General features: G+C 54.3%; 1 protein-coding gene across 2 annotated transcripts in view; it reads left to right on the forward strand.

Annotated features, from left to right (window-relative positions):
• The first annotated feature begins 328 nt into the window (after positions 1-328).
• The window catches only part of LOC140430108 (izumo sperm-egg fusion protein 4-like), a 39262-nt gene continuing 13781 nt past the window's right edge, over positions 329-25809 (forward strand). Inside the window, exons 1-5 of one of the 2 annotated variants that reach the window (XM_072517623.1) lie at positions 329-592; positions 921-1001; positions 4826-4897; positions 10597-10623; positions 18865-18939. In XM_072517623.1, the coding sequence (XP_072373724.1) occupies positions 373-592; positions 921-1001; positions 4826-4897; positions 10597-10623; positions 18865-18939 (475 nt within the window). In that variant the 5' untranslated portion in view covers positions 329-372. The remainder of the gene's footprint in view (positions 593-920; positions 1002-4825; positions 4898-10596; positions 10624-18864; positions 18940-25809) is intronic. The other variant, XM_072517624.1, reaches the window with a different exon arrangement.

The following is a 25809-nucleotide window of genomic DNA, read 5'->3' on the forward strand; positions in this document are numbered from 1 at the left end:
AACCCATGTGTCATCCAACCAGTGTTGGAACCCTCATCCCCAAACCATACTCTACTGCCCAAACTGTCGAAACACCATGTAGCATTGAGGATTAATTTTCTTTAGCGGTATAAGTGAAAAAGGATTACCTTGATTGGCCCTGTTATGAAAGGATGATATGAAGATTATCGTTGGGCATTTGGTCACAAAGGTTGTGATCTCCAAGGATTCCATTATGACTCAAAAGAATTAGGGGAGATTCTAAGATACATGGGGCACTAGTAGTAGTAGCCACCCCCACCCCCCCGGTGCCCCTCACATCTCCGGTGGCCCTCATGTCTGTCCTCGGTGCTCTTCACGCCACAGACAGTGACTGCCGGACCGTCCGCAGTCATGGTGCAGGAGCTCGTGATTGCATCTTCCTTCCTCGCCCTCCTCGCCTCGCCGTGGGCAGCCCGCTGCTGCCTTCACTGTGAGAGCAACTTCACCGCCAAGTTCAGTTACTACAGGAGGCACCTGTGGGGGCGCTCAAACTGGGCGGGAGACCTGATTTATTGCCAGAACTTCATTGACTCCTGGGTGAATGAGATCAGGAAAAGTAAGATTGCTATCCGTGAGTATTAGACGGCTCAGATAATAAGATGTTCCAGATTGCATTGAGGCAGGACTGAAGGTTACTAAGCTGCACAGAGTTTGCAGTTAATGAGCAGCGAAGGAAAAATCATGCAGCGTCTTGCCACAATACGGAGAAACGTTTAAACTGAACAGGCTCTGAATCCTGCCCTTTTGTTCATGTCGGGAGTCTGGAGATTGTTGCTCATTATTGTATGAAATGACCCAGTCTTTCCCAACTCACATCTTTATCCTCCACTTCCTGCAACTGATTTCCAAGATAGTCTGTGTTTTCTTTCATTTATATTTTGAGTTTGTATTTCCCGCAGCGCGAGAGGAACTCTGGTTAATTGCTCAAGATGTTTACAGGCAGATGGATCAACAGTACAAGCTGTCTCACACAGGCATCGGTAAGGAAGAGGAGTGGCTGTGCAATGTCTCTTTGATGGTCGGTGGGTGCTCTGCACGTAGTTCAGAGAGCAGAGGTTGTCCTGCGAGGCTGCATTTTCATTTCTACAGCATCTTCCACAACTCCAGGTTTCAAAGCATCCCACAAAATAAGAGATGATTGTGGTGCAGGCTTGAGGGGCCGAATGGCGTACTCCTGCTCCCATTTCGCATGGAGAGGGAGGCCATTCGGCCCATCGAGTCTGCGCCGATCCTCCAAAAGCACAATCCACCCCAAGTCCGCTCCCCTGCCCTATTCCCGTAACCCCACCTAACCGACACATCCTCCAGCACTCAGGGGCAATTTACCCTGGCCAATCCACCTAACCTGCACGTCTTTGGACTGTGGGAGGAAACCGGAGCACCCGGAGGAAACCCACGCAGACACGGGGGGAACGTGCAGACTCCGCACAGACAGTGACCCGAGGTTGGAATCGAACCTGGATCTCTGGAGCTGTGAGGCAGCAGTGCTAACCACTGTGCCACCCTAGGTGGTTGGTCACCTTGGTTGAAAGGATAAATATTGGGCATAACTCCCCAGATCTTCAAAATAGCACCATAGGATCTTTTGAATTCACCTGAGCGTGAACTCAGGAGTTTAGGTTTCATTAGAATCCCGGTCCTGGTGGCAGTAACTTATTGGAGTATTCACGGGGTAAAGATCTTCGGAAACCACTGTGGGACAGGAATTGACCACGCACTTGTCCAGGGTGTTGTAAATTTCAGATTTCCAACATCTGCAGTATTTTGCTTTTGCAAAAGGATTTGATGGGTTAGACAGAGAGAAAATACCTCCTCTCTTGGGGGCTGTGGAAGGGACAGTGAGGCAAGAAAAAGAGGACAGGATCTTAAAATTCGAAGCAGCCCATTGAAGGCTGATTTCAGGAGGCACTTCCTCACACAAAAGGGCAATGGGGGAATCTGGAAACTCGGGACATGCTTCTCCAATTCTGGGGCTATGTCCCCACACCGGCATGGGAACGGTGGGCGGGATTCTCCCAACGGGAGTCTAAGTGCCACCGCCGGAGTGAAAACCGGAATGTTTCACTCCAGCTTCGGAGCCCGCTCCCAGCCCCCTATTTTCCCGCCCCCGGGGGGGGGGGGGGGGGGCTAGGAGCGGCGTCGTGTATTTTACACGCGCTGGGCCTTGGCGCCGCGTAAATGACGCGGCCGGCGTCGCGTAAATGACGTCACCCGCGCATGCACGGTTGCCGTCCTCCCCGAGGCTGCCCTGCATGAAGATGGCGGATGGATCTTACGGGGCGGTGGAGAAAAAGAGGTCCTCCTTTAGAAAGGCCGGTCCACCGATCGGTGGGCACCGATCGCGGGCCAGACCCCATCGGTAGACCCCGCCCTGGTGCAGGAACCCTTCCCCCCCCCCCACAGGCCGCCCCCCCCCAGCATTCCCACGCAGATCCCGCCGGCAGCGACCAGGTGTGGACGGCGCTGGCGGGAACCTGTCGTGTTGGCGCGGCCGCTCGGCCCATCCGGGCCGGAAAATCGCCGCTCGCCTTTTGCAAACAGCGAGCGGCGATTCTCCGAGCGGCCAGGCGTGATTCTCGCGGCTGGCGTGGGGGGGGGGGGGGGGGGGTGGAGAATTCCGCCCGGTACGCCAGGGAAACTGCCACAATAAGGCCACCGATTCCCCATTTTGCTGGGGGCTAGCAGGAAGGCAGAGTACAGTACCGGGCTCTAGCTGCCAATATGAACGGGGAATTGCCGGGTCCGTGGCTGCGGATACGCACGGTGGCGGCTTGCAGCGGCCGCGCCGTGCTTCATAGCGGAGGCCACTCGCGGACCCAGCCCCAAAAATAGTCGCCCCTTTCGGCCGGCTCGCTCGCCCCAGACCAGCCCCCCCGCCCACAGATCGGCCCTCCCCCGACTGTGGCGGCTCTGGACTGAGCCGGCAGCCGCCACGCTGAGTTCCCGACGGGTGAGACGATGAGAGACCCACGCCGTCAGGAAGTCGGCCGGTCGGGGGCGGAGCATCGGAAGGGCGGGACTCAGGCAATGGCCTGAGGCTGTCGATAAGGCATGGCGCACTAACCGACTACGCCCCTTTGGAGGGCGCAGAGCATCGCGAAAGCGGTGCCGCCCCCGATTCCATCGGGAATTTGGATTCTGCGGCCGTTCGCTGAACGCAATTTCGCCGTTGGCAACTGGGGAATGCAGTCCTCTCCCTCCCAATACAAATGCTGAGGTTGTGTGTCAATTGAGATTGATTGATAGATTTCATTGAGAAAGGGGTTCAAGGGAGAGGGAACCAGGGTGGGTAGAATCAAGTATTTTGCCATACCATATAAAACTTTTATTTCTCTCTTTTCTGCTCTGAGCACTCAACATTGGCAATGCTACCATGGCAGTACTTTACTATCGTCAGGTCTGAAATTCCCCTCCTAAAGCTACATAATTGTACAGGGAGAATTTCAATGGACAGAAACAGAGCAGGTGGCCCGCCTGCTCTGTGTTGGCGTTTACGCTCCACACAAATCCCCTTCCACCCCCTCTTATCTCTCACCCTATCAGCACCTCCTTCTCTCCCTCATGTCCATGCAGCTTCATCTTAAATGTATCTATACATCTATTCCTATATTCACCTCAACCACTCAGTACATTGTGAGTTGCACATTCACTTCGCTCTCTGGACAATGACTACGACATTCCCTATTAGATCTGTTACTGACTATCTTATACTCGTTGCATTGTTTGAAATTGGATTTGGATTTGGATTTGGATTGGTTTATTGTCACGTGAACCGAGGTACAGTGAAAAGTATTGTTCTGTGTACAGTCCAGACAGATCATTCCGTACCTGAAAAGGAAATGCATAATGGGGCAAACATAAAATACACACTGTAAATATATAGACACAGGCAACGGGTGAAGTATACAGGAGTGCAGTACTACTCAGTAGAGAAGCGGGCAGCACGGCAGCATTGTGGATAGCACAATTGCTTCACAGCTCCAGGGTCCCAGGTTCGATTCCCGGCTTGGGTCACTGTCTGTGCGGAGTCTGCACGTTCTCCCCGTGTGTGCGTGGGTTTCCTCCGGGTGCTCCGGTTTCCTCCCACAGTCCAAAGATGTGCAGGTTAGGTGGATTGGCCATGATAAATTACCCTTCGTGTCCAAAATTGCCCTTAGTGTTGGGTGGGGTTACTGGGTTATGGGGATAGGGTGAAGGTGTTGACCTTGGGCAGGGTGCTCTTTCCAAGAGCCGGTGCAGACTCGATGGGCCGAATGGCCTCCTTCTGCACTGTAAATTCTATGAATCTATGTGTGAAGCGATCAGGTCAGTCCATAAGAGGGTCATTTAGGAGTCTGGTAACAGCGGAGAAAATTTGTTTTTGAGTCTGTTCGTGTGGATCTCCGACTTCTGTATCTCCTGCCCGATGGAAGAAGTTGGAAGAGTGAGTAAGCCGGGTGGGAGGGGTCTTTGATTATGCTGCCCGCTTTCCCCAGGCAGCGGGAGGTGTAGATGGAGTCAATGGATGGGAGGCAGGTTCATGTGATGGACTGGGCGGTGTTCACGACTCTCTGAAGTTTCTTCATTGAAGAGTAGAATTTATTTTTCGCTGCATGGGTAGGAAGCAGTTGTTGATGATTGGTCACTGGTTGAAAGACCTGCCCCAATTTCCTGCCCTTTAGGTGGGATGTTCAATAAGCCAACCCACGGGTGCCACTTTCTCGCCTAGTGGCGAATGTTACCAACTACCTCTGAATGTATTAGCAGATTATTTTGGATATTAATGACCTATCATTGTGTTATTATATCTGTGGCGACATTGCAGGGTACTTTCCGAAAGCTTTACAACGGATAAAAAGATCTGAAGAGACAAAAATAAATGAAGCCATTAAATTCTGTAAGTAAAGCTCTCTACTATCAAATTTAAACAGTAATTCTGTCTCTGTTTGAATTGTGCCAATTCTTCACCAGCACAGGTTAAAAGTTAAAGCTGAATGTTGTGAGATCCAACCCTGTTTCAAGGTACCCAGTCAATACAGCTAATTAGTTGCAAATGTACTTCAATTGTTCAAGCCTAATGAGATCATGTGACTTGGGGGCAATAGATGTGAGAGGTCGATAGACTATGAAATATCCAGATGTTTGCGATCCTGCTCCGTCATTCAATAAGACCATGGCAAATCTGATTGTTGTCTCAAACTCTACTTTCTTTTCTGTTCTCCCAGAACATAATCACAGAACCGTCACTATGTTGGAAGTGGCCATTAGCCCATCGAGTCTGCACGGGCTCTCTGAAGGACCGTTCTACCTAATCCCACTCCCCTGCCTTATCGCCGTAACCTTGCACATTCTCTCTGTTCAGATAGCAATCCAGCTGCCTTCTGAATACCTCGATCGGACCTGCCTCCACCACTAACTCAGGGGGCGGGATTCTCCGTCGCCGGCAGCGCACTCACGCCCGCGGATTTCCCGAAGGTGAGGGGGTGGCTGCAATGGGAAACCTCGTTGGCCGGCTGCAGGGGCGGAGGATTCCGCTGCCAGAGGGGGGGGGGGGGGGGGGGGGGGGGCCGCACCAGAACACGGGTCTGGCGGGATGGAGAATCTGCCCAGGAAGTTTGTTCCAGACTTCAATCACCTTCTGGTTGAAAACATTTTTCCTCCAATCTCTTCTACGCTTTTTGCCAATTATTTCAAAGCTGGGCTCGCCAGTTCATGATGCTCTCTTTAGAGGGAATAGTTTCACTCTTTCCCCTGTCCATACCCCATAGGATGTTTCCGCTTGTGGGGGAGACTAGAACCAGAGGACAGGGTTTAAGAATAAATGGTCTCCCTTTTAAAATGGAGATGAGGGGAATTCTGTTCTCTCAGAGGGACATTAGTCTGTGCTATTCTCTTCCCCAGAGCAGAGGAGACTGGGCCATTGAATTGATTCAAGGCTGTTAGATATTTTTCGATAGACAAGGAAGTCAAGAATCAAGACCACTTGGATAAGAAATTGGCTGGTTGACAGAAAGAGAGAGGAGTGATAACTGGTTGTTTTTCAGATTACCAAAGTACAGTGAAATGTTTTTTTCTGCGGCCGAGGGAACGTACACAGTACGTACATAGCAGACAAAAGAATAATCAACAGAGAACATTGACAAATGGTACATCGACAAAACAGTGATTGGTTATAGTGCGGAACAAGGGCCCAAACAAAGCAAATACATGAGCAAGAGCAGCATAGGGTGTCGTGAATAGTGTTCTTACAGGGAACAGATCAGTCTAAGCGGGAGTCGTTGAGGAGCCTTGTAGCTGTGGGGGAGAAGCTGTTCCTATGTCTGGATGTGCGGGTCTTCAGACTTCTGTACCTTCTGTCTGATGGAAGGGTCTGGAAGAAGGCAATGCCTGGGTGGGTGAGGTCTCTGATAATGCTGTCTGCCTTTCTGAGGCAGCGGAAGATGTAGACAGAATCAATGTGGGGGTGGTAAGCTTGTGTGATGCGTTGGGCTGAGCTCACCACACTCTGCAGTTTCTTGCGATCTTGGACCGAGCAGTTGCCATACCAGGCTGCGATGCATCTTGGTGTCATCGGCAAATTTAGCTCCCATACATTCAGTCCCTGCATCCAAATCACTGATATAATTGTAAATAGCTCAGGCCCAGCACTGATCACTGTGGCACTCCACTACATACAGCTTGTCAACCCAAAAAAGACCCATTTATCCCTACTTTCTGCTTCAAAACCTTTCATAGATTTTCATAGAATTTACAGTGCAGAAGGAGGCCATTCGGCCCATCGAGTCTGCACCGGCTCTTGGAAAGAGCACCCTACCCAAGCACACACCACCCTATCCCCATAACCCAGTAACCCCACTCAACCAACACTAAGGGCAATTTTGGACACTAAGGGCAATTTAGCATGGCCAATCCACCTAACCTGCACATCTTTGGACTGTGGGAGGAAACCGGAGCACCCGGAGGAAACCCACGCACACACGGGGAGAACGTGCAGACTCCGCACAGACAGTGACCCAGCCGGGAATCGAACCTGGGACCCTGGAGCTGTGAAGCAATTGCGCTAACCGCTATGCTGCCGTGCTTATCGATGCTAATATGTTACCCCCTGCACCATGGGCTGTGGCATCTTCTCCAATACCTGTTGAAATTCCAAGTACATCACATCCAACAAGATTCCCTTTCACAAAACCATGTTGACTCTGCCTGATCCCATTATGATTTTCTAAGTATCATGCCTTAATCTCCATAATAACGGATTCTTGCAATTCCCCAACAACAGATGTTAGGCTAAATGGCCAAGGGTTTCCTGCTTTCTCTCTCTATCCTTTCTTGAATGCAGCTGCGCCATGTTCCATTTTCGAATAAAAATGTGTTCAAATCAATGGAGGAAACCATTCCTGCCTCCTGGACTCGAAAGCGAGTTCAACAACTTTAGACTGTGGACTTTCTCCTCCATCTTTGCCCCTTTTTTATTGTTTGTCCCAACACAAACCACTGCCCACCCCGCCCCCACAGGGCCACCCATCACTCGTTCTTTAATTTTGCTTTCACTGAACGGCACCCTATGTTCCCTTATCAACAAATTCTGCGACCGTACCTTTATGCCACTAGCAGCACGTACTCCAGTTCTTAACCCTACCATTAACGCCCATTTCGTCTTGTGTCCATGTCATTTTTGTCAATCTCTCCTTAGCCCTGACCTATTCCTGACCTGCTATTCCGTTGCACCTCCTCCACCCCCCTCTCCAACTATATAACCCACCACATCGCTACCCTCTTCAGCTCTGCAGAGGAGTCCTATGGATTCAGAACGTTATCTCTCTGTCTCTCTCCACAGACGCTACCAGACCTGCTGAGCTTATCCAGCACTTTCTGTTTTCATTTATATTATATAAGGGGAAACTTCTCAGGAAGCTGGTAATAAGAATGCAGGAATGGGGAGTGGTCACCCAGCCACTCGAGTCTGTCCTGCCATTCTGTTAGATCCTGACTTCTCTGTATTCCATCGACCCACCCTGCTTTTCTAACTCTGAATACCCTTACTCAACAAAACATTATCTCACTTTTAACATTGCAATTAACCCCCGGCTTCAGAAACCTTTTTGGGGGCGAGCATTCCGGGTTCCCCCCTCCCCTTGTGCTTTCTGGCATCGCCCCTCAATGTCCTGGCTCGAATTTCAAGGTTCTGCCCCCCTGTTCTGGACTCTCCCCACAAGAGGAAAAAGTTTCTCGATACCCAACCTATCAAATCTTTTAATCATCTTCACCATCTCCAATTAGATCTCGGGCGTAACCTAACCAAAATAAAACAGAGTGTTGTTCTGGGCGGAATTAGCAGGGTTTCTTCGGCACTTGTAATGTCAGGAATGGCCTGCTATCTCCAGCACTCTGTCATGTTTTGGTGCTCCAGCGGGGGGTACGCCCCCCCCCCCCCACCCCATACCAAACCCCCCCGTGCGAAGGTCTTCAGTGCAGAAAGGGGTCCGAACGCCATTTTAAAATGCGGCCTTGATTTCCTGACCTCCCTCCCCATCCCGATGCAACCCCCAGACCCGCCCCAATGTGCCAGCTCACCTGTCGGAGGGTCCTCGTGGCCCCCACGCACCTCACCCGATACGGGCAGGTCGCCCCTGAGTCCGATCTCTGGCACGAGCCACAATGCCAGCTTAGGACATTGGCACTGCCAGCCTGATGCCCTGGCAGTGCTGGGCTGGCAGCCAGGCGGCAGGGCCAGGGTGTCAGGCTGCCACCCAAGGTGCCATCCTGCCCAGAGGCTGACCACCCGGGGGCCTCTGATCACCTGGGAGACCCCCCCCCCGCAAATGTACCATTCCGCCTGGTCCCTGTATGTTCAGTACTGAGCGGTGCCCAGCTGAAGTCTCCTCGGCAAGGCCGGTAGACGCCGGGTCGCTGTTCAATCTGGCGAAGGCAGACGTAAGTCAGCTTCTAAGCCGACTTCACTCTGCGAGACTGCATTGTGGGCAGGATCCAGATTGCGACGTCTCATGAGATCTGGTTAGATCTCGCGAGGCGTAACGATTGTCAGGAAGCCAGGGCAAGGCCTCTCCTGGCACCTCCTGAACAGGGGAACGACGTGGCCAGTACATCGTGGCTCCCTTCTTAATCAACATTACTTAAGCCTCGTCTACGCAACCGGTCCGTGTAATTTCACCCTCCTAGCGCTGATGTAATTCTGTTGAATCTCTCCCTCAAATAATAGTAATAACCAGTTTGTGATAGATGTCAAATAGACTATCATAGAATTGTACAGCACAGAGACGACCATTTTTCCCATGTGCTGGCCCTCTCTAAAAACTATCTAACTGACCCCAATCGCCCTCCCTCTCCCCATGTGATTGCCTCCCTATTTTTCCTCTCTCTCTACCATTCCAGTCACTATCCCAATGATTTTTCTGGATGCGTCCATTTGAACTGTTAGACCAGGTGAGGATTCAACCCCTGAACAAGCATTCGGAAATCCAGGGGCGTCATTCTCCGACCCCCCCGCCGGGTCGGAGAATGGCCGTTGGCCGCCGTGAATCCCGCCCCCGCCCCCACCGAAGTCTCCGGTACCGGAGATTGGGCGGGGGCGGGAATCCGGCCGCGCCGGTTGGCGGGACCCCCCGCTGGATTCTCTGGCCCGGATGGGCCGAAGTCCCGCCCAGGAATTGCCTGTCCCGCCGACGTAAATCAAACCAGGTATTTACCGGCGGGACCAGGCGGCGTGGGCGGGCTCCGGGGTCCTGGGGGGCGGGGGTGCGGGGCGATCTGACCCCGGGGGGTGCCCCCACGGTGGCCTGGCCCACGATCGGGGCCCACCGATCCGCAGACGGGCCTGTGCCGTGGGGGCACTCTTTCCCTTCCGCCTCCGCTACGGCCTCCACCATGGCGGAGGCGGAAGAGACTCTCCCCACTGCGCATGCGCGGGAAACTGACAGCGGCCGCTGACGCTCCCGCGCATGCGCTGGGAAACTGACAGCGGCCGCTGACGCTCCCGCGCATGCGCCGCATTTCCGCGCCAGCTGGCGGGGCAACAAACGCCATTTCCGCCAGCTGGCGGGGTGGAAATCCCTCCGGCGTCGGCCTAGCCCCTCAATGTTGGGGTAGGCCGCCAAAGATGCGGAGCCTTCCGCACCTTTGGGCCGGCGCGATACCCGTCTGATTAGCGCCGGCTTTGGCGCCAGTCGGCGGGCATCCCGCCGTTGGGGGAGAATTTCGCCCCAGGTTTCCAAAGCTGTACTAATCAATTCCTAAATTACTTGGAGGTGGAAAGCATTTCCGTGGTGTTCAGTTTTGGAGATTTCAGTCATTGACGGGGCAAATGTATCAAATTCGCTTGAAAGTTATCCAAGGTTGTGTTTCCACCACTCTCTCTGGTTAAACATTCCACCTTCTTCTGGAACAATACACTCAGGCCATGTATCGTTCGAGTGTTTTAATTTAAAAGACATTTAAGATCATAGTTTGGGGGCAGAAAATGGGTCCCCACCTCACCTTGAATGAGTTCTGTAAAAGGCAAAGCATTGTGTTGTTCAAAGTTATTGGAGTAGAAGTGGAAATTGTTGGATATATTACTATTTCCTCTTCCCTTGTCAGCTTTCCTTGCCTGTTCTGAGCACTGCGGTGAGTACATTTCTGCATTAATTCACTTTGCACAGTCCAGTAGCATAGAAACAAAACAGGCGTTGGGGTGTCAGGAACACAAGGGGAGGATTTGGGGGGAATTGTAGGACAGCTGATTGTTAGGGTAATGGTGCACGTTGCACCTGGGCTCTGCTATTCTCTGGCTTTATGTTTAATTGGTTGAGTCAAGGGGGGGGGGCCCTTTCATAACTAAAAACGGGCTGTCGACAGACAGGAACTTAAATGTTGCTGAAAAGAGAAGTGTTACTGGAGCTTTCCGTCTTGCACTAATTTGGACAAATGCGAGAATGCCAAATTTCAAACAATCCCAACAATTTTTATACAGGAACCAATCAGCATTTATTTCTCCTGCAGTAAAAATTGTTGTGTGAGGTTGAAATTTAGAAATTTGTCCGGATGAAGCCAAAAGCTTCAGCAACAAGCCTCTCTCTCTCTCGTTTCAGCAATGGCTACATTCTGTCCGACCAAACAATAAATCTCCAGCTGGCCAGAAGCCGAGCTGAACCTGATTTCCTTGTGGGCCGAGAAGCAGGTGAGCAGCACTCTTGCCCAGATAGGGTCACCAAATTTGCTTGGACGTATTCTTGAGCGTTTCATCACCTCCCACCATCCCTCCGCCAGGCTCCAGGCCAATAGGAAGCCAACACTGACGCTTTGTTAGGCAACTGGATGACGTGAGGTTGTCAGTCAAAAATGGCCTTTTATTTCCCCACCTCCAATGCTTTCATAACTAATGTCTCAAAGTGTTCATGCCCAGACATGGACTCGATGGGCTGAATGGCCTCCTTCTATGCTGTAATGAATCTAAGGATGTAATTCTCCCATTTTGAGACTGTGCAGTGGCGGACTGCTCCCAGGCCTTTCCCTCTGGTCGGAATGTCGGGATCCCGCACCAGATTCTGCGTTTGGAATCTCATTAATTAACCACAGGTGAGTCCCGCTCTGAGTCACCTGACGGGCCGGCAGTTAATTTGTCCACCTGCCCTCAGCTGCTCGGTTGGAAGGTCCCGTCGCCATATTTAAACACCGGTCCAGGACACTCGTATCGCTCTCTCCAGCCCACCTCTCTCCATCAGACCGCGCAGGATGTCAGCGATCCAGAGGCAAAAGGTTAACAGCCTCAAGAAGAAGCTTTTCCTCGATTCCACCCCCCACACACCCCGAGCCCCTCACCTGCCATGCCCGACCTGGACTTCATCCCCTTTAATAAATGATGTGGTATCTCTTTGACCCCCCCTCCCCTCTGATGCGCAATCAATTACACTCAAGACAAAGTGATTCCATAACTGAAGGCTTTAATCTGCTAGAACTCTTCCCCAGCAGCTTCAATACAGAAAGTGAAGGCTGCTGGGACGGCACCCTCTCTTATACCTCACCTTCAGGGCGGAGCTACGTAATACAGCCAATGGTAGACTCCTGGGTCTAACCAATGGTCATCAGCCTCTCGGGTACCGCAATATCTGGTACTACCACATTCACCCCCTGTTAAAATAGAGCCCAGCGGGGATGGTGGCCAGCGTTAATAGTTGCCTTTGGCATGGTATGACCAGGTATGGAGGTACCGTGATGTCGAGGATATGTACAAAGTGTTCATAGTGCAGCAATCAGTCGTTCGAGCAGCCTAGTCGTCCTTCTGGAGCGTCTGGGCTTCGACGGTGATTCTGACGAGGGTCCCGGCGGTTGCGACTCCAGGAGCGTGGTGCCGTCCGCCCTGGCAGCTTCGTCAAAAGATTGACAGGGAGGGGGCGCGGCTGTAGGGGGCGTCGGTGTGTGGTCGGGCCCAGGCAGGAGCGGCGGGAGTACTGACCCTCCAGTGAGGTGCTGTGTGGGAGGTGGGGGTGGGGGCAATGGTTCGGGTGCGCGTGGGGTTCCGGTGGGCGGCAGGTCCCGAAGGGAGACTGTGTCTTGCCGGCCGTCAGGGAACGCCACGTAGACGTACTGGGGGGGTAGCGTGCAGCAGGTGGACCCTCTCGACCAACGGGTCCGACTTTTGCGCCCGCACATGGTTTCGGAGCAGGATGGGTCCGGGTGTCGCTAGCCAGGTTGGGAGCGAGGTCCCGGAGGTGGACTGCCTGGGGAAGACAAGGAGACGCTCATGAGGCGTCTGATTTGTGGTTGTACAGAGCAGCGACCGGATGGCGTGGATGGCCATCGGGAGGACCTCTTGCCAGCGGGAGACCGGGAGATTCCTGGACCGGAGGGCCAGTAGAACGGTCCTTCAGACCGTTCCGTTCTCCCTCTCTACCTGCCCGTTTCCCCGGGGGTTGTAACTGGTCGTCCTGCTCGAGGCAATGCCCTTGCTGAGCAGGAATTGACGCATAAAGGAGGACCCCCTATCACTGGGAATGTATGCGGGGAACCCGAACAGTGTAAAGATACCCTGGTGGGCCTTGATGACGGTGGTTTGCGGTCATGCCGGGGCAGGGGATGGCGAATGGGAACCGGGAGTACTCGTCAATCACGTTCAGGAAGTACGTGTTGCGGTCGGTGGAGGGGAGGGGCCCTTTGAAGTCCATGCTGAGGCGTTCAAAGGGACGGGAAGCCTTTATCAGGTGCGCTTTCTCTGGCCGGTAGAAGTGCGGTTTGCACTCCGCGCAGATTTGGCAGTCCCTGGTGATGGTCCTGACCTCCTCGATGGAGTAGGGCAGGTTGCGGGTCTTGACGAAATGGAAAAATCGAGTGATCCCCGGGTGGGAGAGGTCCTCGTGGAGGGCCCGGAGTCGGTCCACTTGTGCGTTGGCACATGTGCCACGGGACAGGGCATCAGGAGGTTCGTTCAACTTCCCCGGATGGTACAAGATCTCGTAGTTGAAGGTGGAGAGTTCTATCCTCCACCGCAAGATCTTGTCGTTTTTAATCTTGCCCCGCTGTGCATTATCGAACATGAAGGCAACTGACCGTTGGTCCGTGAGGAGAGTGAATCTCCTGCCGGCCAGGTAATGTCTCCAATGTCTCACAGCTTCAACTATGGCTTGTGCTTCTTTTTCGACCGAGGAATGGCGAATTTCGGAAGCATGGAGAGTGCGGGAGAAGAAAGCCACGGGCCTGCCCGCCTGGTTGAGGGTGGCCGCCAGAGCTACGCCGGATGCATCGCACTCGACCTGGAAGGGGAGGGACTCGTCGATGACGCGCATCGTGGCTTTAGCGATGTCCGCTTTGATGCGGTTGGAGGCCTGGCGGGCCTCCGTCGACAGGGGGAAGGTTGAGGATTGGATCAGGGGTCGGGCTTTGTCTGCGTAATTAGGGACCCATTGTGCTTAATCGCTGAAGAATCCGAGGCAGCGTTTCAGGGCCTTGGGCAGTGAGGGAGGGGGAATTCCATTACGGGGCGCATGCGTTCAGGGTCGGGGCCTATAACTCCATTTCGCACTACGTAGCCCAGAATGGGTAGACGGTCGGTGCTAAACACACATTTATCCTTATTGTATGTTAGGTTAAGGATTTTCGCGGTCTGGAGGAATTTGCGGAGGTTGGTGTTGTGGTCCTGCTGGTCATGGCCGCAGATGGTGACGTTGTCCAGATACGGGAACGTTGCGCATAAGCCGTACCGGTCAACCATTCGGTCCATCTCTCGCTGGAAGACCGAGACCCCATTAGTGACACCAAAGGGAACTCTTAAGAATTGATAGAGCCGCCCATCTGCTTCGAAGGCAGTGTACTTGCGATCACTAGTGCGGAAGGGTAGCTGGTGGTAGGCAGACTTGAGGTCCACCGTGGAGAAGACCTTGTATTGTGCGATCCTGTTTACCAGGTCGGCTATACGGGGGAGAGGGTACGCATCCAGCTGCGTAAAACTGTTGATGATCTGGCTATAGTTGATGACCATCCTATGTTTCTCCCCGGTCTTTACCACCACTACTTGAGCTCTCCAGGGGCTGTTGCTCGCTTCAATGACACCTTCCCTCAGTAGCCTTCGGACCTCTGACCTGATGAAGGTCCGGTCCTGGGCACTGTACCGCCTGCTCCTGGTGGTGACGGGTTTGCAATCCGGGGTGAGGTTCACAAACAGGGAAGGCGGGTCGACCTGAAGGGTCACGAGGCCGCAGACAGTAAGGGGGGGTATAGGGCCGCCGAATTTAAAGGTCAGGCTTTGCAAGTTACATTGGAAGTCCAACCCCAGGAGGGTAGCCGCGCAGAGGTGCGGCAGGACATACAAGCGGAAATTGTTGAATTTCCTGCCTTGGACAGTGAGGTTCGCTAGGCAGCACCCCTGTATCTCCACCGAGTGTGTCTCGGAGCCCAAGGAGATCCTTTGGTTTACAGGGTGGGTTACAAGTGAACAGCGCCTTACCGTGTCGGGGTGAACAAAGCTTTCCGTGCTCCCAGAGTCAATCAGGCACGACGTCTCATGGCCGTTGATGAGGATCGTCGTTGTAGCCGTTGCGAGTGTCCGGGCTTGACATTGGTCCAGTGTCACCGAGGCCAGATGAAGCAATTGCGAGTTCTGGTCGGGCAGCGTGTAGCCAGCCGTGCTGGGGGCCTGGGTCCCCATCCAAGATGGCATCACCCATGGGTCGCACATGGTATCCGGGGATGGACAAGATGGCGACGGTGATGGACAAAATGGCGGCGCCCACCCATCCAGCGTGGAGTCCGGAGGGCAAGATGGCCGCGCCCATGGGTCGCACATGGAGCTAGGATAGGGGGGTGGCGGTGAGTGCTGACCGGTCGGGGCCTGAAGGGGGGGTTGCCGAGGCGGTCCATAGTCGCTGGAGACCGCTGCCACGGCACGAGCCTGGCAGACCCCCACAAAGTGGCCCTTCTTGCCGCACCCTTTGCAGGCGGCGGTGCGGGCCGGGCAGCGCGGGCGGGATGGTTCGCCTGCCCGCAGAAGAAACAGCGGGGCCCGGCTGCATTAGCGGGCTGTCTCGTAGCGGGGTGCCACGCAGCCCAAGGGGCCGCCGCGCGATCAGGGGCAAACGACAGCGTTTTTGTAGGCAACGTCCATGGACCCTGCCAGGGCCCGTGCCTCTGTAAGTCCCAGAGTGTCCCTTTCTAGGAGTCTTCGGCGTATATCGGGGGAGCTCATACCTGCAATGAAGGCATCCCTGATTAAAAGTTCCGTGTGCTCGCTCCCCGAAACTTGGGGGCAGCCACAGTTTCGGCCCAGCACCAGTAGCGCCTGGTAGAAATCGCCCAACGTTTCCTCGGGGCTTTGTCGCCTAGTTGCAAGCTGGTGACGAGCGTAGACCTGGCTTACAGGGCGGATGTAATGTCCTTCTAGCAGTTCGATAGCGGCGGCATAGTTCTCCGCCTCCTCGATAAGGGGGTAGACGCCAGGGCTGACCCGGGAGCGCAGGAGTTGCATCTTCTGTCCATCCGTGGGGGTGCCTACGGCCGTGTCGAGGTAGCCCTTAAAGCACGCCAGCCAGTGTTTAAAAATAGCAGCAGAGTTATCCACGTGGGGGCTGAGCTGGAGGCACTCCGGTTTGATGCGGAGATCCATCCTTCCAACTTAAGTTGTAGCAGATTAAATTGATGCGCAATCAGTTACTCTCGAGACGAAGTGATTCATAACTGAAGGCTTTAATCTGCTAGAACTCTTCCCCAGCAGCTTCAATACAGAAAGTGAAGGCTGCTGGGACGGCACCCTCTCTTATACCCCACCTTCAGGGCGGAGCTACGTAATACAGCCAATGGTAGACTCCTGGGTCTAACCAATGGTCATCAGCCTCTCAGGTACCGCAATACCTGGTACTACCACACCCTCCCACCTTGTTTGTGACCTTTCCATGCAGCCTTGTCAACATCCAACTGCCCTCCTCTCATACTTGCCTCTGCCTTCCATTGTCCATCTTCCTCATCCACCTCCTTGCCCCTCTGCCTGCCAGCTTGAGCTCTCTCCCCCTTCCCCTCTCATTGCACAACCTTCCTTCCCCCTTGTCTTCGTCAGGCCAATGCCCCCCCCCCCACACACACACCCCCCCCCCCACCCCCTCCTCACCACGCACGCCACCCTGGGTCCAACGTTGGACCTTTGTTGTGGTGGCTGTGTGAGTCCCACTGCACAGTCCTGTCCAGAGAGACCCTGCTGTGTGGCACCAGGGGGGGAACGAGACCCCCGTACACCCCAACCCCAGGTGCACTACTGCTCCGAGAGGGCGACACAGGAGGATCGATGTGTCCAGCAGCACAGTGCTGCCCAAGACGACCAGCTCGGCGTGGAGATGGAGGCAGGAGCCGGGCTGTCCCGGCAGAGAGGTGAACAGGGCATCGGGAGTGGCACACAGCACCGTGGCAGGACGGCAGCGTTGCGCTCACCTCAAAGCCTCCTGAGGATTGGGGACCGCTTTGTGCACTCCCCTCTTTAGGAATCCTTTATGAAAAGGACAAAAACAATCTGTGCTGCAATGGTCGTGAATCTTTTGTCCTGTACGCTGCCCGGGAGGTGAATCTTCAATTCTGTGTCAATTTACAATTTCCTGTGTACAAATTGGCTGCCACATTACGACAGCGACCACACGGCAACACGGTATTTCATGGTCCATAAAGCGCAGAATGCAGTTTTATTATTTCTTTCTATTCCTGGGCACTTCGGCCCAATCTGGTGGGTTGACCACCTGTGTCCAAAACTCTGACCTCTGGCCCCAAGAGGCCGGGGGTCAAGCGGCCTGACCAATGAGCCGTAAAGCGACCATCCCAGGCCTCCCTAATAAACACCCTCATTCCGCCTGCCTCTCTCCGCCATCCCTGAGGAACTCCATTGAAGTTTTTTTTTAAATCCCGTACCTTGGCCACTTCCCAGCGGGTTTGAGTCTGAGCGGCTCTCCCTCTGCCCCCAACCCCCTCCTCCAGATACCCGAAGAATCATCTGGTGGTGTAAATGACATCATCGGACCATCCGGTTTAGATTTTGGAACCGCAACAGGATCTCTTGCTGATTTCAAAATCGATGAAAATACAACTCAAATCTGAATTTAATGCATTTCCCACACATCAATCCTGCCAAGGCTTGGGGTGGGTCATGATGGCCGGCTGGTTCAGATCGAGGCCAATGATCCGATTCCATCTTTACTGGAGGAAGGGCCAATTCTAGTAAAGTGGAAGGCAGGAGATGGATAAACAACTTTTGAATCTATAGACACAGGCACAGGAGAAGGGCCATTCAGTCCCCTCGAGCCTGTTTTCATAGAATTTACAATGCAGAAGAGCAGTTTTCTCATTCCATGAGATCATGGTTGACCTGTGACCTAACTCTGCATTACCCGCCTTGACCCCACCCATGGGCTGGATTCTCCGAACCCCGACGCCGATTCTGGCACCAGGGCGGAGAATCCAGTTTCACGCATGGAGCTGGGACTAGCGTCAGTTGCCCGATTCTCCGGGCCCTACGCCCTGCCGCGAATCCCCTACCTACAGCCATCGCTGGAGGCTTGCCCCGTTATTCTGCGCCCTCAACCGGCCAAAGTCCCAACGGCTTGGACCACTCATGATCCTGCCGGTCGGGATACTGTCGTGGCGGCTGCGGACTCAGTCCACAGCCGCCATGGTCGGGGGCGGGCCGATCGGAGGGCAGGGGGGGTCCTCATACAGGTCAGGGCCTTTATTGTGCAGCCGATCCGGGTCGGGCGCGCGGCCGATCGGGGGCACTATTTGGGTGGTCCAGCTCCCCGGTCTGAGTCCGCCATGGGGCACGACGTGGCCGCTGGAGGCCGCCGCCCTGTGCATGTGTGCCCTCTGACCCGGACGTGCGGGGGCCCAGATCTGCAGCTCAAGCTGCTAAATCCACGCCGGGTCCCTGCTCGCCCCCTGCAGGGCTGTGAATCTGGGGCCTTGTCACGTGAGCTCTTTTGGCGTGAAAGGTTTTTACGACGGAGTGTGGACATAGTCCCGAAAACAGAGATTCCAGCCCATGGAGTTCGCTGTTTTGAGATACGATGTGATAAATTTAAAAACTGTCAGTAAATCGGGTGGGATCACGGAACCTGCTCCCTAAATTGCGAGTTTCCCAGTGAGGGGAAAAGAGATTTCTTTGCACTCAGCTGCTCAGGAATCTGTTTAGCTGTAGTAAAGTCGGCAATAGTTGCTGCATTACAAAACATATTTCAATAAATGAGTGTTCACAGCCTGATGGGCTGACTGTTTAAAGATTACCCCCTGTAATCCAATCCACAGAAGGGAATATTAAGGAAATTAGTTCGCAATTCTTGTTAGAATTGAATTATTGTGGATTTGAGAGTTGTGGGTATTTTACATAATTACAGCTTTCACCTTTCCCAGGAACTCGCATAATTGATTACATAGACTGCACAAACTGTGAAACCAAACCTGTGGAATGTGGCAAAACATGTTCAGGTAATTCCCAGTATTCCTTCTTTAGGTTTATTCTAATGCACCTTGTCAGCATGTCGGGCAGTTGGTTATTTGCGTAGGGCTAGTGAAACAACTGTTTGAAAACCGAAGTCATGCAATGTTCAATATTGGTCCGTGCTGCTGATTAACGCACAGAATACATTCATTTGTAAGTGGAAGCACATGGGAGCATACAGCAATCACACAGCACAAAGAGAGGCCATTCTTTGAAAGAGCTGTCCAATTAAGACCCATATCTCAGTGTTTCTTCCATAACCTTGCAAATTAGTCCTCTTCACATGCACGTCCAATTATCCTTCTAATGTTCCAGCGCAGTCTGAATCCGCCTTCCAAGCCTGAACAAACCCCACATGAAAAGGGGCAGCACGGTAGCACAAGTGGCTAGCACTGTTGCTTCACAGCTCCAGGGTCCCAGGTCCGATTCCCGGCTTGGGTCACTGTCTGTGCGGAGTCTGCACGTTCTCCCCGTGTGTGCGTGGGTTTCCTCCGGGTGCTCCGGTTTCCTCCCACAGTCCAAAGACGTGCTGTTAGGTGGATCGGCCATGCTAATTTGTCCTTAGTGTCCAAAAAGGTTAGGAGGGGTTATTGGATTACGGGGATAGGGTGGAAGTGAGGGTTTAAGTGGGTCGGTGCAGACTCGATGGGCCGAATGGCCTCCTTCTGCACTGTATGTTTTATGTTCTTGTTCTATTACCCAGTTGGAAGTCTGTACACACGTTCGGGGGAGTGGGGCTGCCAGTGGAAACCCTTTTCCATACCCCTACATATCATTCCAAAACGCTGAGTAGAATTAAAACTGCAACCCAGCTCTGTAAAGTTAGCCATGGTAAACGACTGGAATATAATGTCAAACATCAGTCAAAGTTAAGTTCATTTTTATATTAAACCAGGACTTTGAGCCCTTTCTGACGTCTGTCCCGAAGAATTAATCCTAATTAGACAAAGATGCTAAATAACAGATATGTTAATCCATTTATTGACTTGTTTGTGAAGTCGGCCACTGAGAACAATGGGATCACTCCTCTCCCACTCAGAGTCAGACTGCTGGTTCAAGTCCCTGGGGCTGGGCTCACACTCTTAACATCCTTCAACCAGATTGTTTGGTTTTTAATCCTGTTGCACTTTGGGGGAATACTATACACCTACCCAATATTCCAATGCATTAAAGTGAAAAGGGCGGGATTCTCTGTAGCCTGACACTGAGATTGTGTCCGGCGATTGGGCCGAGAATGGATTTTGATGCCGGTATCGGCGCAGGTTTGACGCCTGTGCGCCCCCTCCAAACCGGTGTCATCGTGCCGCGCCCCGTTTCAACGCCGTTGGTCCGTCATCGGCTGGCCCACCTGCAATGCTCCCCCCCCCCCCCCCCCCCCCCCGATGGTCCGAGTTCCTGACGGCACGGGCCAAGTGTGGTCCCAGTGGTCGGGAACCCGGGTTGGCGGCTGCGGACGGAGTCCAGTGACGCCGCACTCGGCCGGGATCCGTGCCGCTGGCCGGGGGGTGGGGGGGGGGGGAGGGGGTGAGGCTTCCGCGAGGGCTGAGGGGGACTGGTGGGGGGTGGCCGGGGGGTGGGCTGTGGGGTCGCGGTTGGCGGGTTCGGCATGTTTTCCGGCGCGACCGGTGCAGGTCGTCAGCCGCGTGCATGCGCGGTTCGGGACCCGGCCATTCTCCAGCCGTTGTCGGCGCAGTCCGCAGGGGTTTCACTCGGCGGCGGTGCTAGCCCCTCACCGGTACCGGAATCAGTGAGCGGTTAGCCCCTTTAGCCACAGAAATGAAGAAACCAGCCCAACATTTTCCGCAATGTCTGTGTGAGGGTTCAGCATTGCACTGAGCAATAACTGTACTGAGAGGGGAGCAGGGGGTAGATTACTGTTGTGATATATCGATGCTCATTTTACTTTGTAATTTTTTTTTGAAGGTGAATTTATAATAATTTCTGCCAGGTTGTGCTCAGGAATTCAAGTCTGAATCTCATCTGTGCGAACTATTAATGTTCTGCGTGTTACAATCTGCATAACTACATTTTATCTTTCAACCCATCAATAAACGCCACAGGTGGTGTATTTAATCCGTGCATATGGGACATTTATCTCTGCATTAATCACAGACTACAGTTACCACATTTTGCTACAAAGCTGCTAAAATTCTCCCCTGTGGAATACATGCCCCCGTGATTGCCCCCCCGACTATGCTAAAATTAATATTAAAGGGGTCATGCTCCGACCTTGAATCTCAGGTTGGGAACACTGTTCCAGGAATGAATGTCAGAAATCCGCACATGTGCTTTGCATGAATTATCAACCGTTTAAAATAATAGTCAGATTGTCATGCACGGCACATGGCTGAATCTCCTACTTTCACTCCCAGTGGGAGCAGCTCTCCAACGGGAGCGAGCGCAAGGTCAGGAGGAGACAGTTGAATTCACCGCTGGGGCAGTGTATCCCCTTCCACCAGACTCAGAATGAGGAAAGGCAGAGTTGAATTAATATGGCCCCTTTTACAAGGTTAGGATGTCCCAATGGCTTTGCAGACAATGAATTACTTTCGGAAGCGCAGTCACTGTTGTGATGTCGGAGACATAGCTGCCCGGTTGTACACAGCAAGCTCCCACACATAGCGATGTAGTCATGGGGCCGGATTGTCCGCTTTGTGACGCCGGCTGGCCGATTCCCGATCGGGTGGAGAATCCAGCGTCAGGCAAAATACAGAATCAGTGCCGAGCACTGATCCCGTTCCGATGTTTCGGGCCCCCGCTGCCGTCGGGATCGAAGTTCACGCCACGCGCCGTGGATCGTTAAGACCGATTTGCACCCTATTAATGGGCCAGCCATGATATTCACCGTTCAACGTGATTCTCTGGTCCTTTGGGCCGGGGGTCACCTGGCCAAGAGTTGGTGCAGGTTCTGACACGCGTGGACCTGGCGTGGTGGACCTCGCGGGTGGCCAAGGGGTAACTCCAAAGTCCATCCGAGGCCCCACCCTCCCCCACACAATGCAAGACCTGCCCACCCCACCCCCACCGGACATCCCCACTGCCCCCCAACACTACCCCCTCACCCCCAGAAACCCCCTCATTAGAGAGACTGCCAAGGGAATCCCTCGCAATTCTCACCATGCATAAACTTATAAACTTGCACGGTGAAGGATTGGGATTCGCTGCCTCGTTTGCAATGGCAGCGTGAGCACCAATCAGGTGCGATTCAGCTCTGGCGGGAGAACATCGGCTGGCTTCTCCCTTCCTGAGTCTAAGCCAGGGCGACAACAGAGGATCCGTGGAGTTCCACGACGGAAAAATTGACGCCACATTGGCACCGATTCTGCTACCGGTGAGGGGCTGGCACCGCGTGGAACACCCGCAGAACACGCAAAAAACAGTGGTGGAATCGCCGGGTCCGTGACGGACTCGCGCAAGGCTGACAAGCTGCAGCCGTGCGAACACAATACACCCCCTTCCTCCCCCCACACACACACACACACCAATCACGGCCGAAAGGATGGCCCTGGCTCTGCTGGATCGCGACCCCCCCCCCCCCCCCCCCCCCCGGCAGAAGCCCCCGGCCGGCGGCACGAATGTCGGTGAAGTATGGGCGGTGCTGGATACTGTCCGCACGCCCTCTCTCTCTCTCTCTCTCCGCAGCCGCCATGCAAGGTTCACGACCGCTGACAGCGCACGTGGTCTGCGCCGTCGGGAACCCGACCCAGCGGAGGCAGAGCATCGCGGGTGGGCCAGATAATGAGATGCGAACATGGTTGCAACTACGCACGTCACGATGACGCCGATTTGGAGGGGGTGGAGCATCACGATTCAGCGTCAAATCGCCGTTTGCCTCGATTTCGGCGTCGGGAGCTATTCTCTGCCCAATCGCCGTTCTCGATTTTGGCGTCAGGCAACGGAGAATCCAGCCCATAATCTCCCAAACGGAGAATCCAGCCCGTGTTATCTGGTCTAACAGATAATCTCTGGGCGCGATTTAAAGGGAAAAGTTCTAAGTGTCACATTGGGCACGGCGTCCCGGGTGTTTGCGGACGGCTGAGCTGGCGAGAGCGCCGCCTGGATTTAATGGCACTTCACGGCGGAATTGCCTGTCCCGCCAGCTGACTCGCTGGAACCATGCCCGGCAGCTCCCTACTAACAAGGGGAGCTGTTCTTAAACATTCCCCATGACCTAACCCCCATGCAGTACAAGACCATGACACCACGTAGACCTGGTCCACACCTCGGAGCTGCCGACCTGACCAGACTGCTGGCTGCCGTGGAGGTGAGACGGGACATCCTGTTCCCCCGCGGAGGTCGGAGGACCAGCAACAGGGCCACCTGGGAGGCAGCGACTGTCAGTCGGACAGCGTGACCAGGAGGGCCGCCGTGCAGGAAGAAAACCAATGACCTCCACCGAGCTACCAGGGTCAGTTAACCCCGGCCCCCTGGCCTCCGCACACCTCCTCTAACAACTTTGCGGCTGGGCCCTTGCACCCCCCCCCCCAGCCCGCTCCCCCTACACACAGCATATCACCGTGCTTTTTCCCACTACACCCTGGCACCAACTAGCACACCCACTCCAGGCCCAGGAGCAGTGCCCATACATGCTACCTGCCACAGTCCCCACAGGAGGCATCAAGCTTGCGACTCACAATGTTCCCTCGCTGTCCCCGCTGCCTATAAGAGGCGGGAAAGGGCCCCAGACAGGTGGCGGGGTTTAGGATATCAGAGTCCTCACCCCCTATGAGAAATGGGCCCTGGAGGTCGCGGGGTTGCCCCGAGGACAGAGCAGTCACTGACAGCGAGGTTGACCTGTGCCGGAGAGGTGAGGATCCATTGCCCTTTCACCCAGATGACCCGTCTCAAGTGCGTTGTTCATGTCAGACAAAATGACCCTCCCCTCTCACTGACCACATGGCCATTGTCTCACAGGATCACCATCGGGACGAGGCCACCCTCTCGCATCACCCAAGACAACACCTCGGAGGAGAGCGCCGAGGAGACCACCATCGAGGTGTCACAGCCGTCACCCCCACCCCCCACCAACACAGAGACACACACCTTGGTGGGCGACTGTAGTGGACAGGGTTCTGGGGCACAATCTGGTGAGCACCACACTGCTGCTGATGTACATCAGGCGGAGGCAGGAACAGCCAAGGGAGGCAGCAGTCGGGGGTTTGCTGGGTCCCAGTCAGATGCCGAGCCTCTGGTCAAGGTTATCCCAGAGCTGATGGAGATGATAGGGAACGGCCGATACATTCAGGAGTGGATGTCAGTGACATTCCGGTGAGTGCTTAGCCGATTGGAGGAGTCCCAAAGGCTATGGGTGCAGAATATGGCACTGGCAATGTGTGGCACTAAGGCCAATGCTGCTAGGGGGGTGACCGCAGTGGAAGGCCTGGAGCATGAGCGCCATTAGTGGTGGTGTCCAAGGTGAGGCTCACTCTGTGCCGACCATGGCTGAGGGCCTCGACATCATGTCCCAGACCGAGGTGGCCATTGCCGGAACACTGCATCTCACCTCAAAATACAACACCTCCAAACTTGCAGCACTCCCTCAGTACTGACCCTCTGACAGTGCAGCACTCCCTCAGCGCTGACCCTCTGACAGTGCAGCAATCCCTCAGTACTGACCCTCTGACAGTGCAGCACTCCCACAGTACTGACCCTCTGACAGTGCAGCACTCCCTCAGCACTGACTAATCTGACAGTGCAGCACTCCCTCAGTACTGACCCTCCGACAGTGCAGCACTCCCTCAGTACTGACCCTCTGACAGTGCAGCACTCCCTCAGCACTGACCCTCTGACAGTGCATCACTCCCTCAGTACTGACCCTCTGACAGTGCAGCACTCCCACAGTACTGACCCTCTGACAGTGCATCACTCCCTCAGTACTGACCCTCTGACAGTGTGGCACTCCCTCAGTACTGACCCTCTGACAGTGCAGCGCTCCCTCAGTACTGACCCACTGACAGTGCAGCACTCCCTCAGTACTGATCCTCTGACAGTGCAGCACTCTCTCAGTACTGACCCTCTGACAGTGCAGCACTCCCTCAGCACTGACCCTCTGACAGTGCATCACTCCCTCAGTACTGACCCTCTGACAGTGTGGCACTCCCTCAGTACTGACCCTCTGACAGTGCAGCGCTCCCTCAGTACTGACCCACTGACAGTGCAGCACTCCCTCAGTACTGATCCTCTGACAGTGCAGCACTACCTCAGTATTGACCCTCTGACAGTGCAGCACTCCCTCAGTACTGACCCTCTGACAGTGCAGCGCTCCCTCAGTACTGACCCTCTGACAGTGCAGCGCTCACTCAGTACTGACCCTCTGACAGTGCAGCACTCCCACAGTACTGACTCTCTGACAGTGTGGCACTCCCTCAGTACTGACCCTCTGACAGTGCAGCACTCCCTCAGTACTGACCCTCTGACAGTGCAGCACTCCCTCAGTACTGACCCTCTGACCGTGCGGCACTCCCTCAGTACTGACCCTCTGACAGTGCAGCACACCCTCAGTACTGACCCTCTGACAGTGCAGCACTCCCTCAGTACTGACCCTCTGACGTTTCAGCACTCCCTCAGTGCTGACCCTCTGACAGTGCAGCACTTCTACTGTACTGACACTCTGACAGTGCAGCACTCCCTCAGTACTTACCCTCTGACAGTGCAGCGCTCCCTCAGTACTGATCCTCTGACAGTGCAGCATTCTCGCAGTACTGACCCTGTGACAGTGCAGCACCCCCTCAGTAATGACCCTCTGGCAGTACGGCACTCCCTCAGTACTGCCCTCTGACAGTGCAGCACTCCCTCAGTACTTACCCTCTGACAGTGCAGCGCTCCCTCAGCACTGACCCTCTGACAGTGGGGCACTC

The sequence above is a fragment of the Scyliorhinus torazame genome, chromosome 9 (assembly GCF_047496885.1).
Source record: "Scyliorhinus torazame isolate Kashiwa2021f chromosome 9, sScyTor2.1, whole genome shotgun sequence".
In the NCBI taxonomy this organism is placed as follows: Eukaryota; Metazoa; Chordata; class Chondrichthyes; order Carcharhiniformes; family Scyliorhinidae; genus Scyliorhinus; species Scyliorhinus torazame.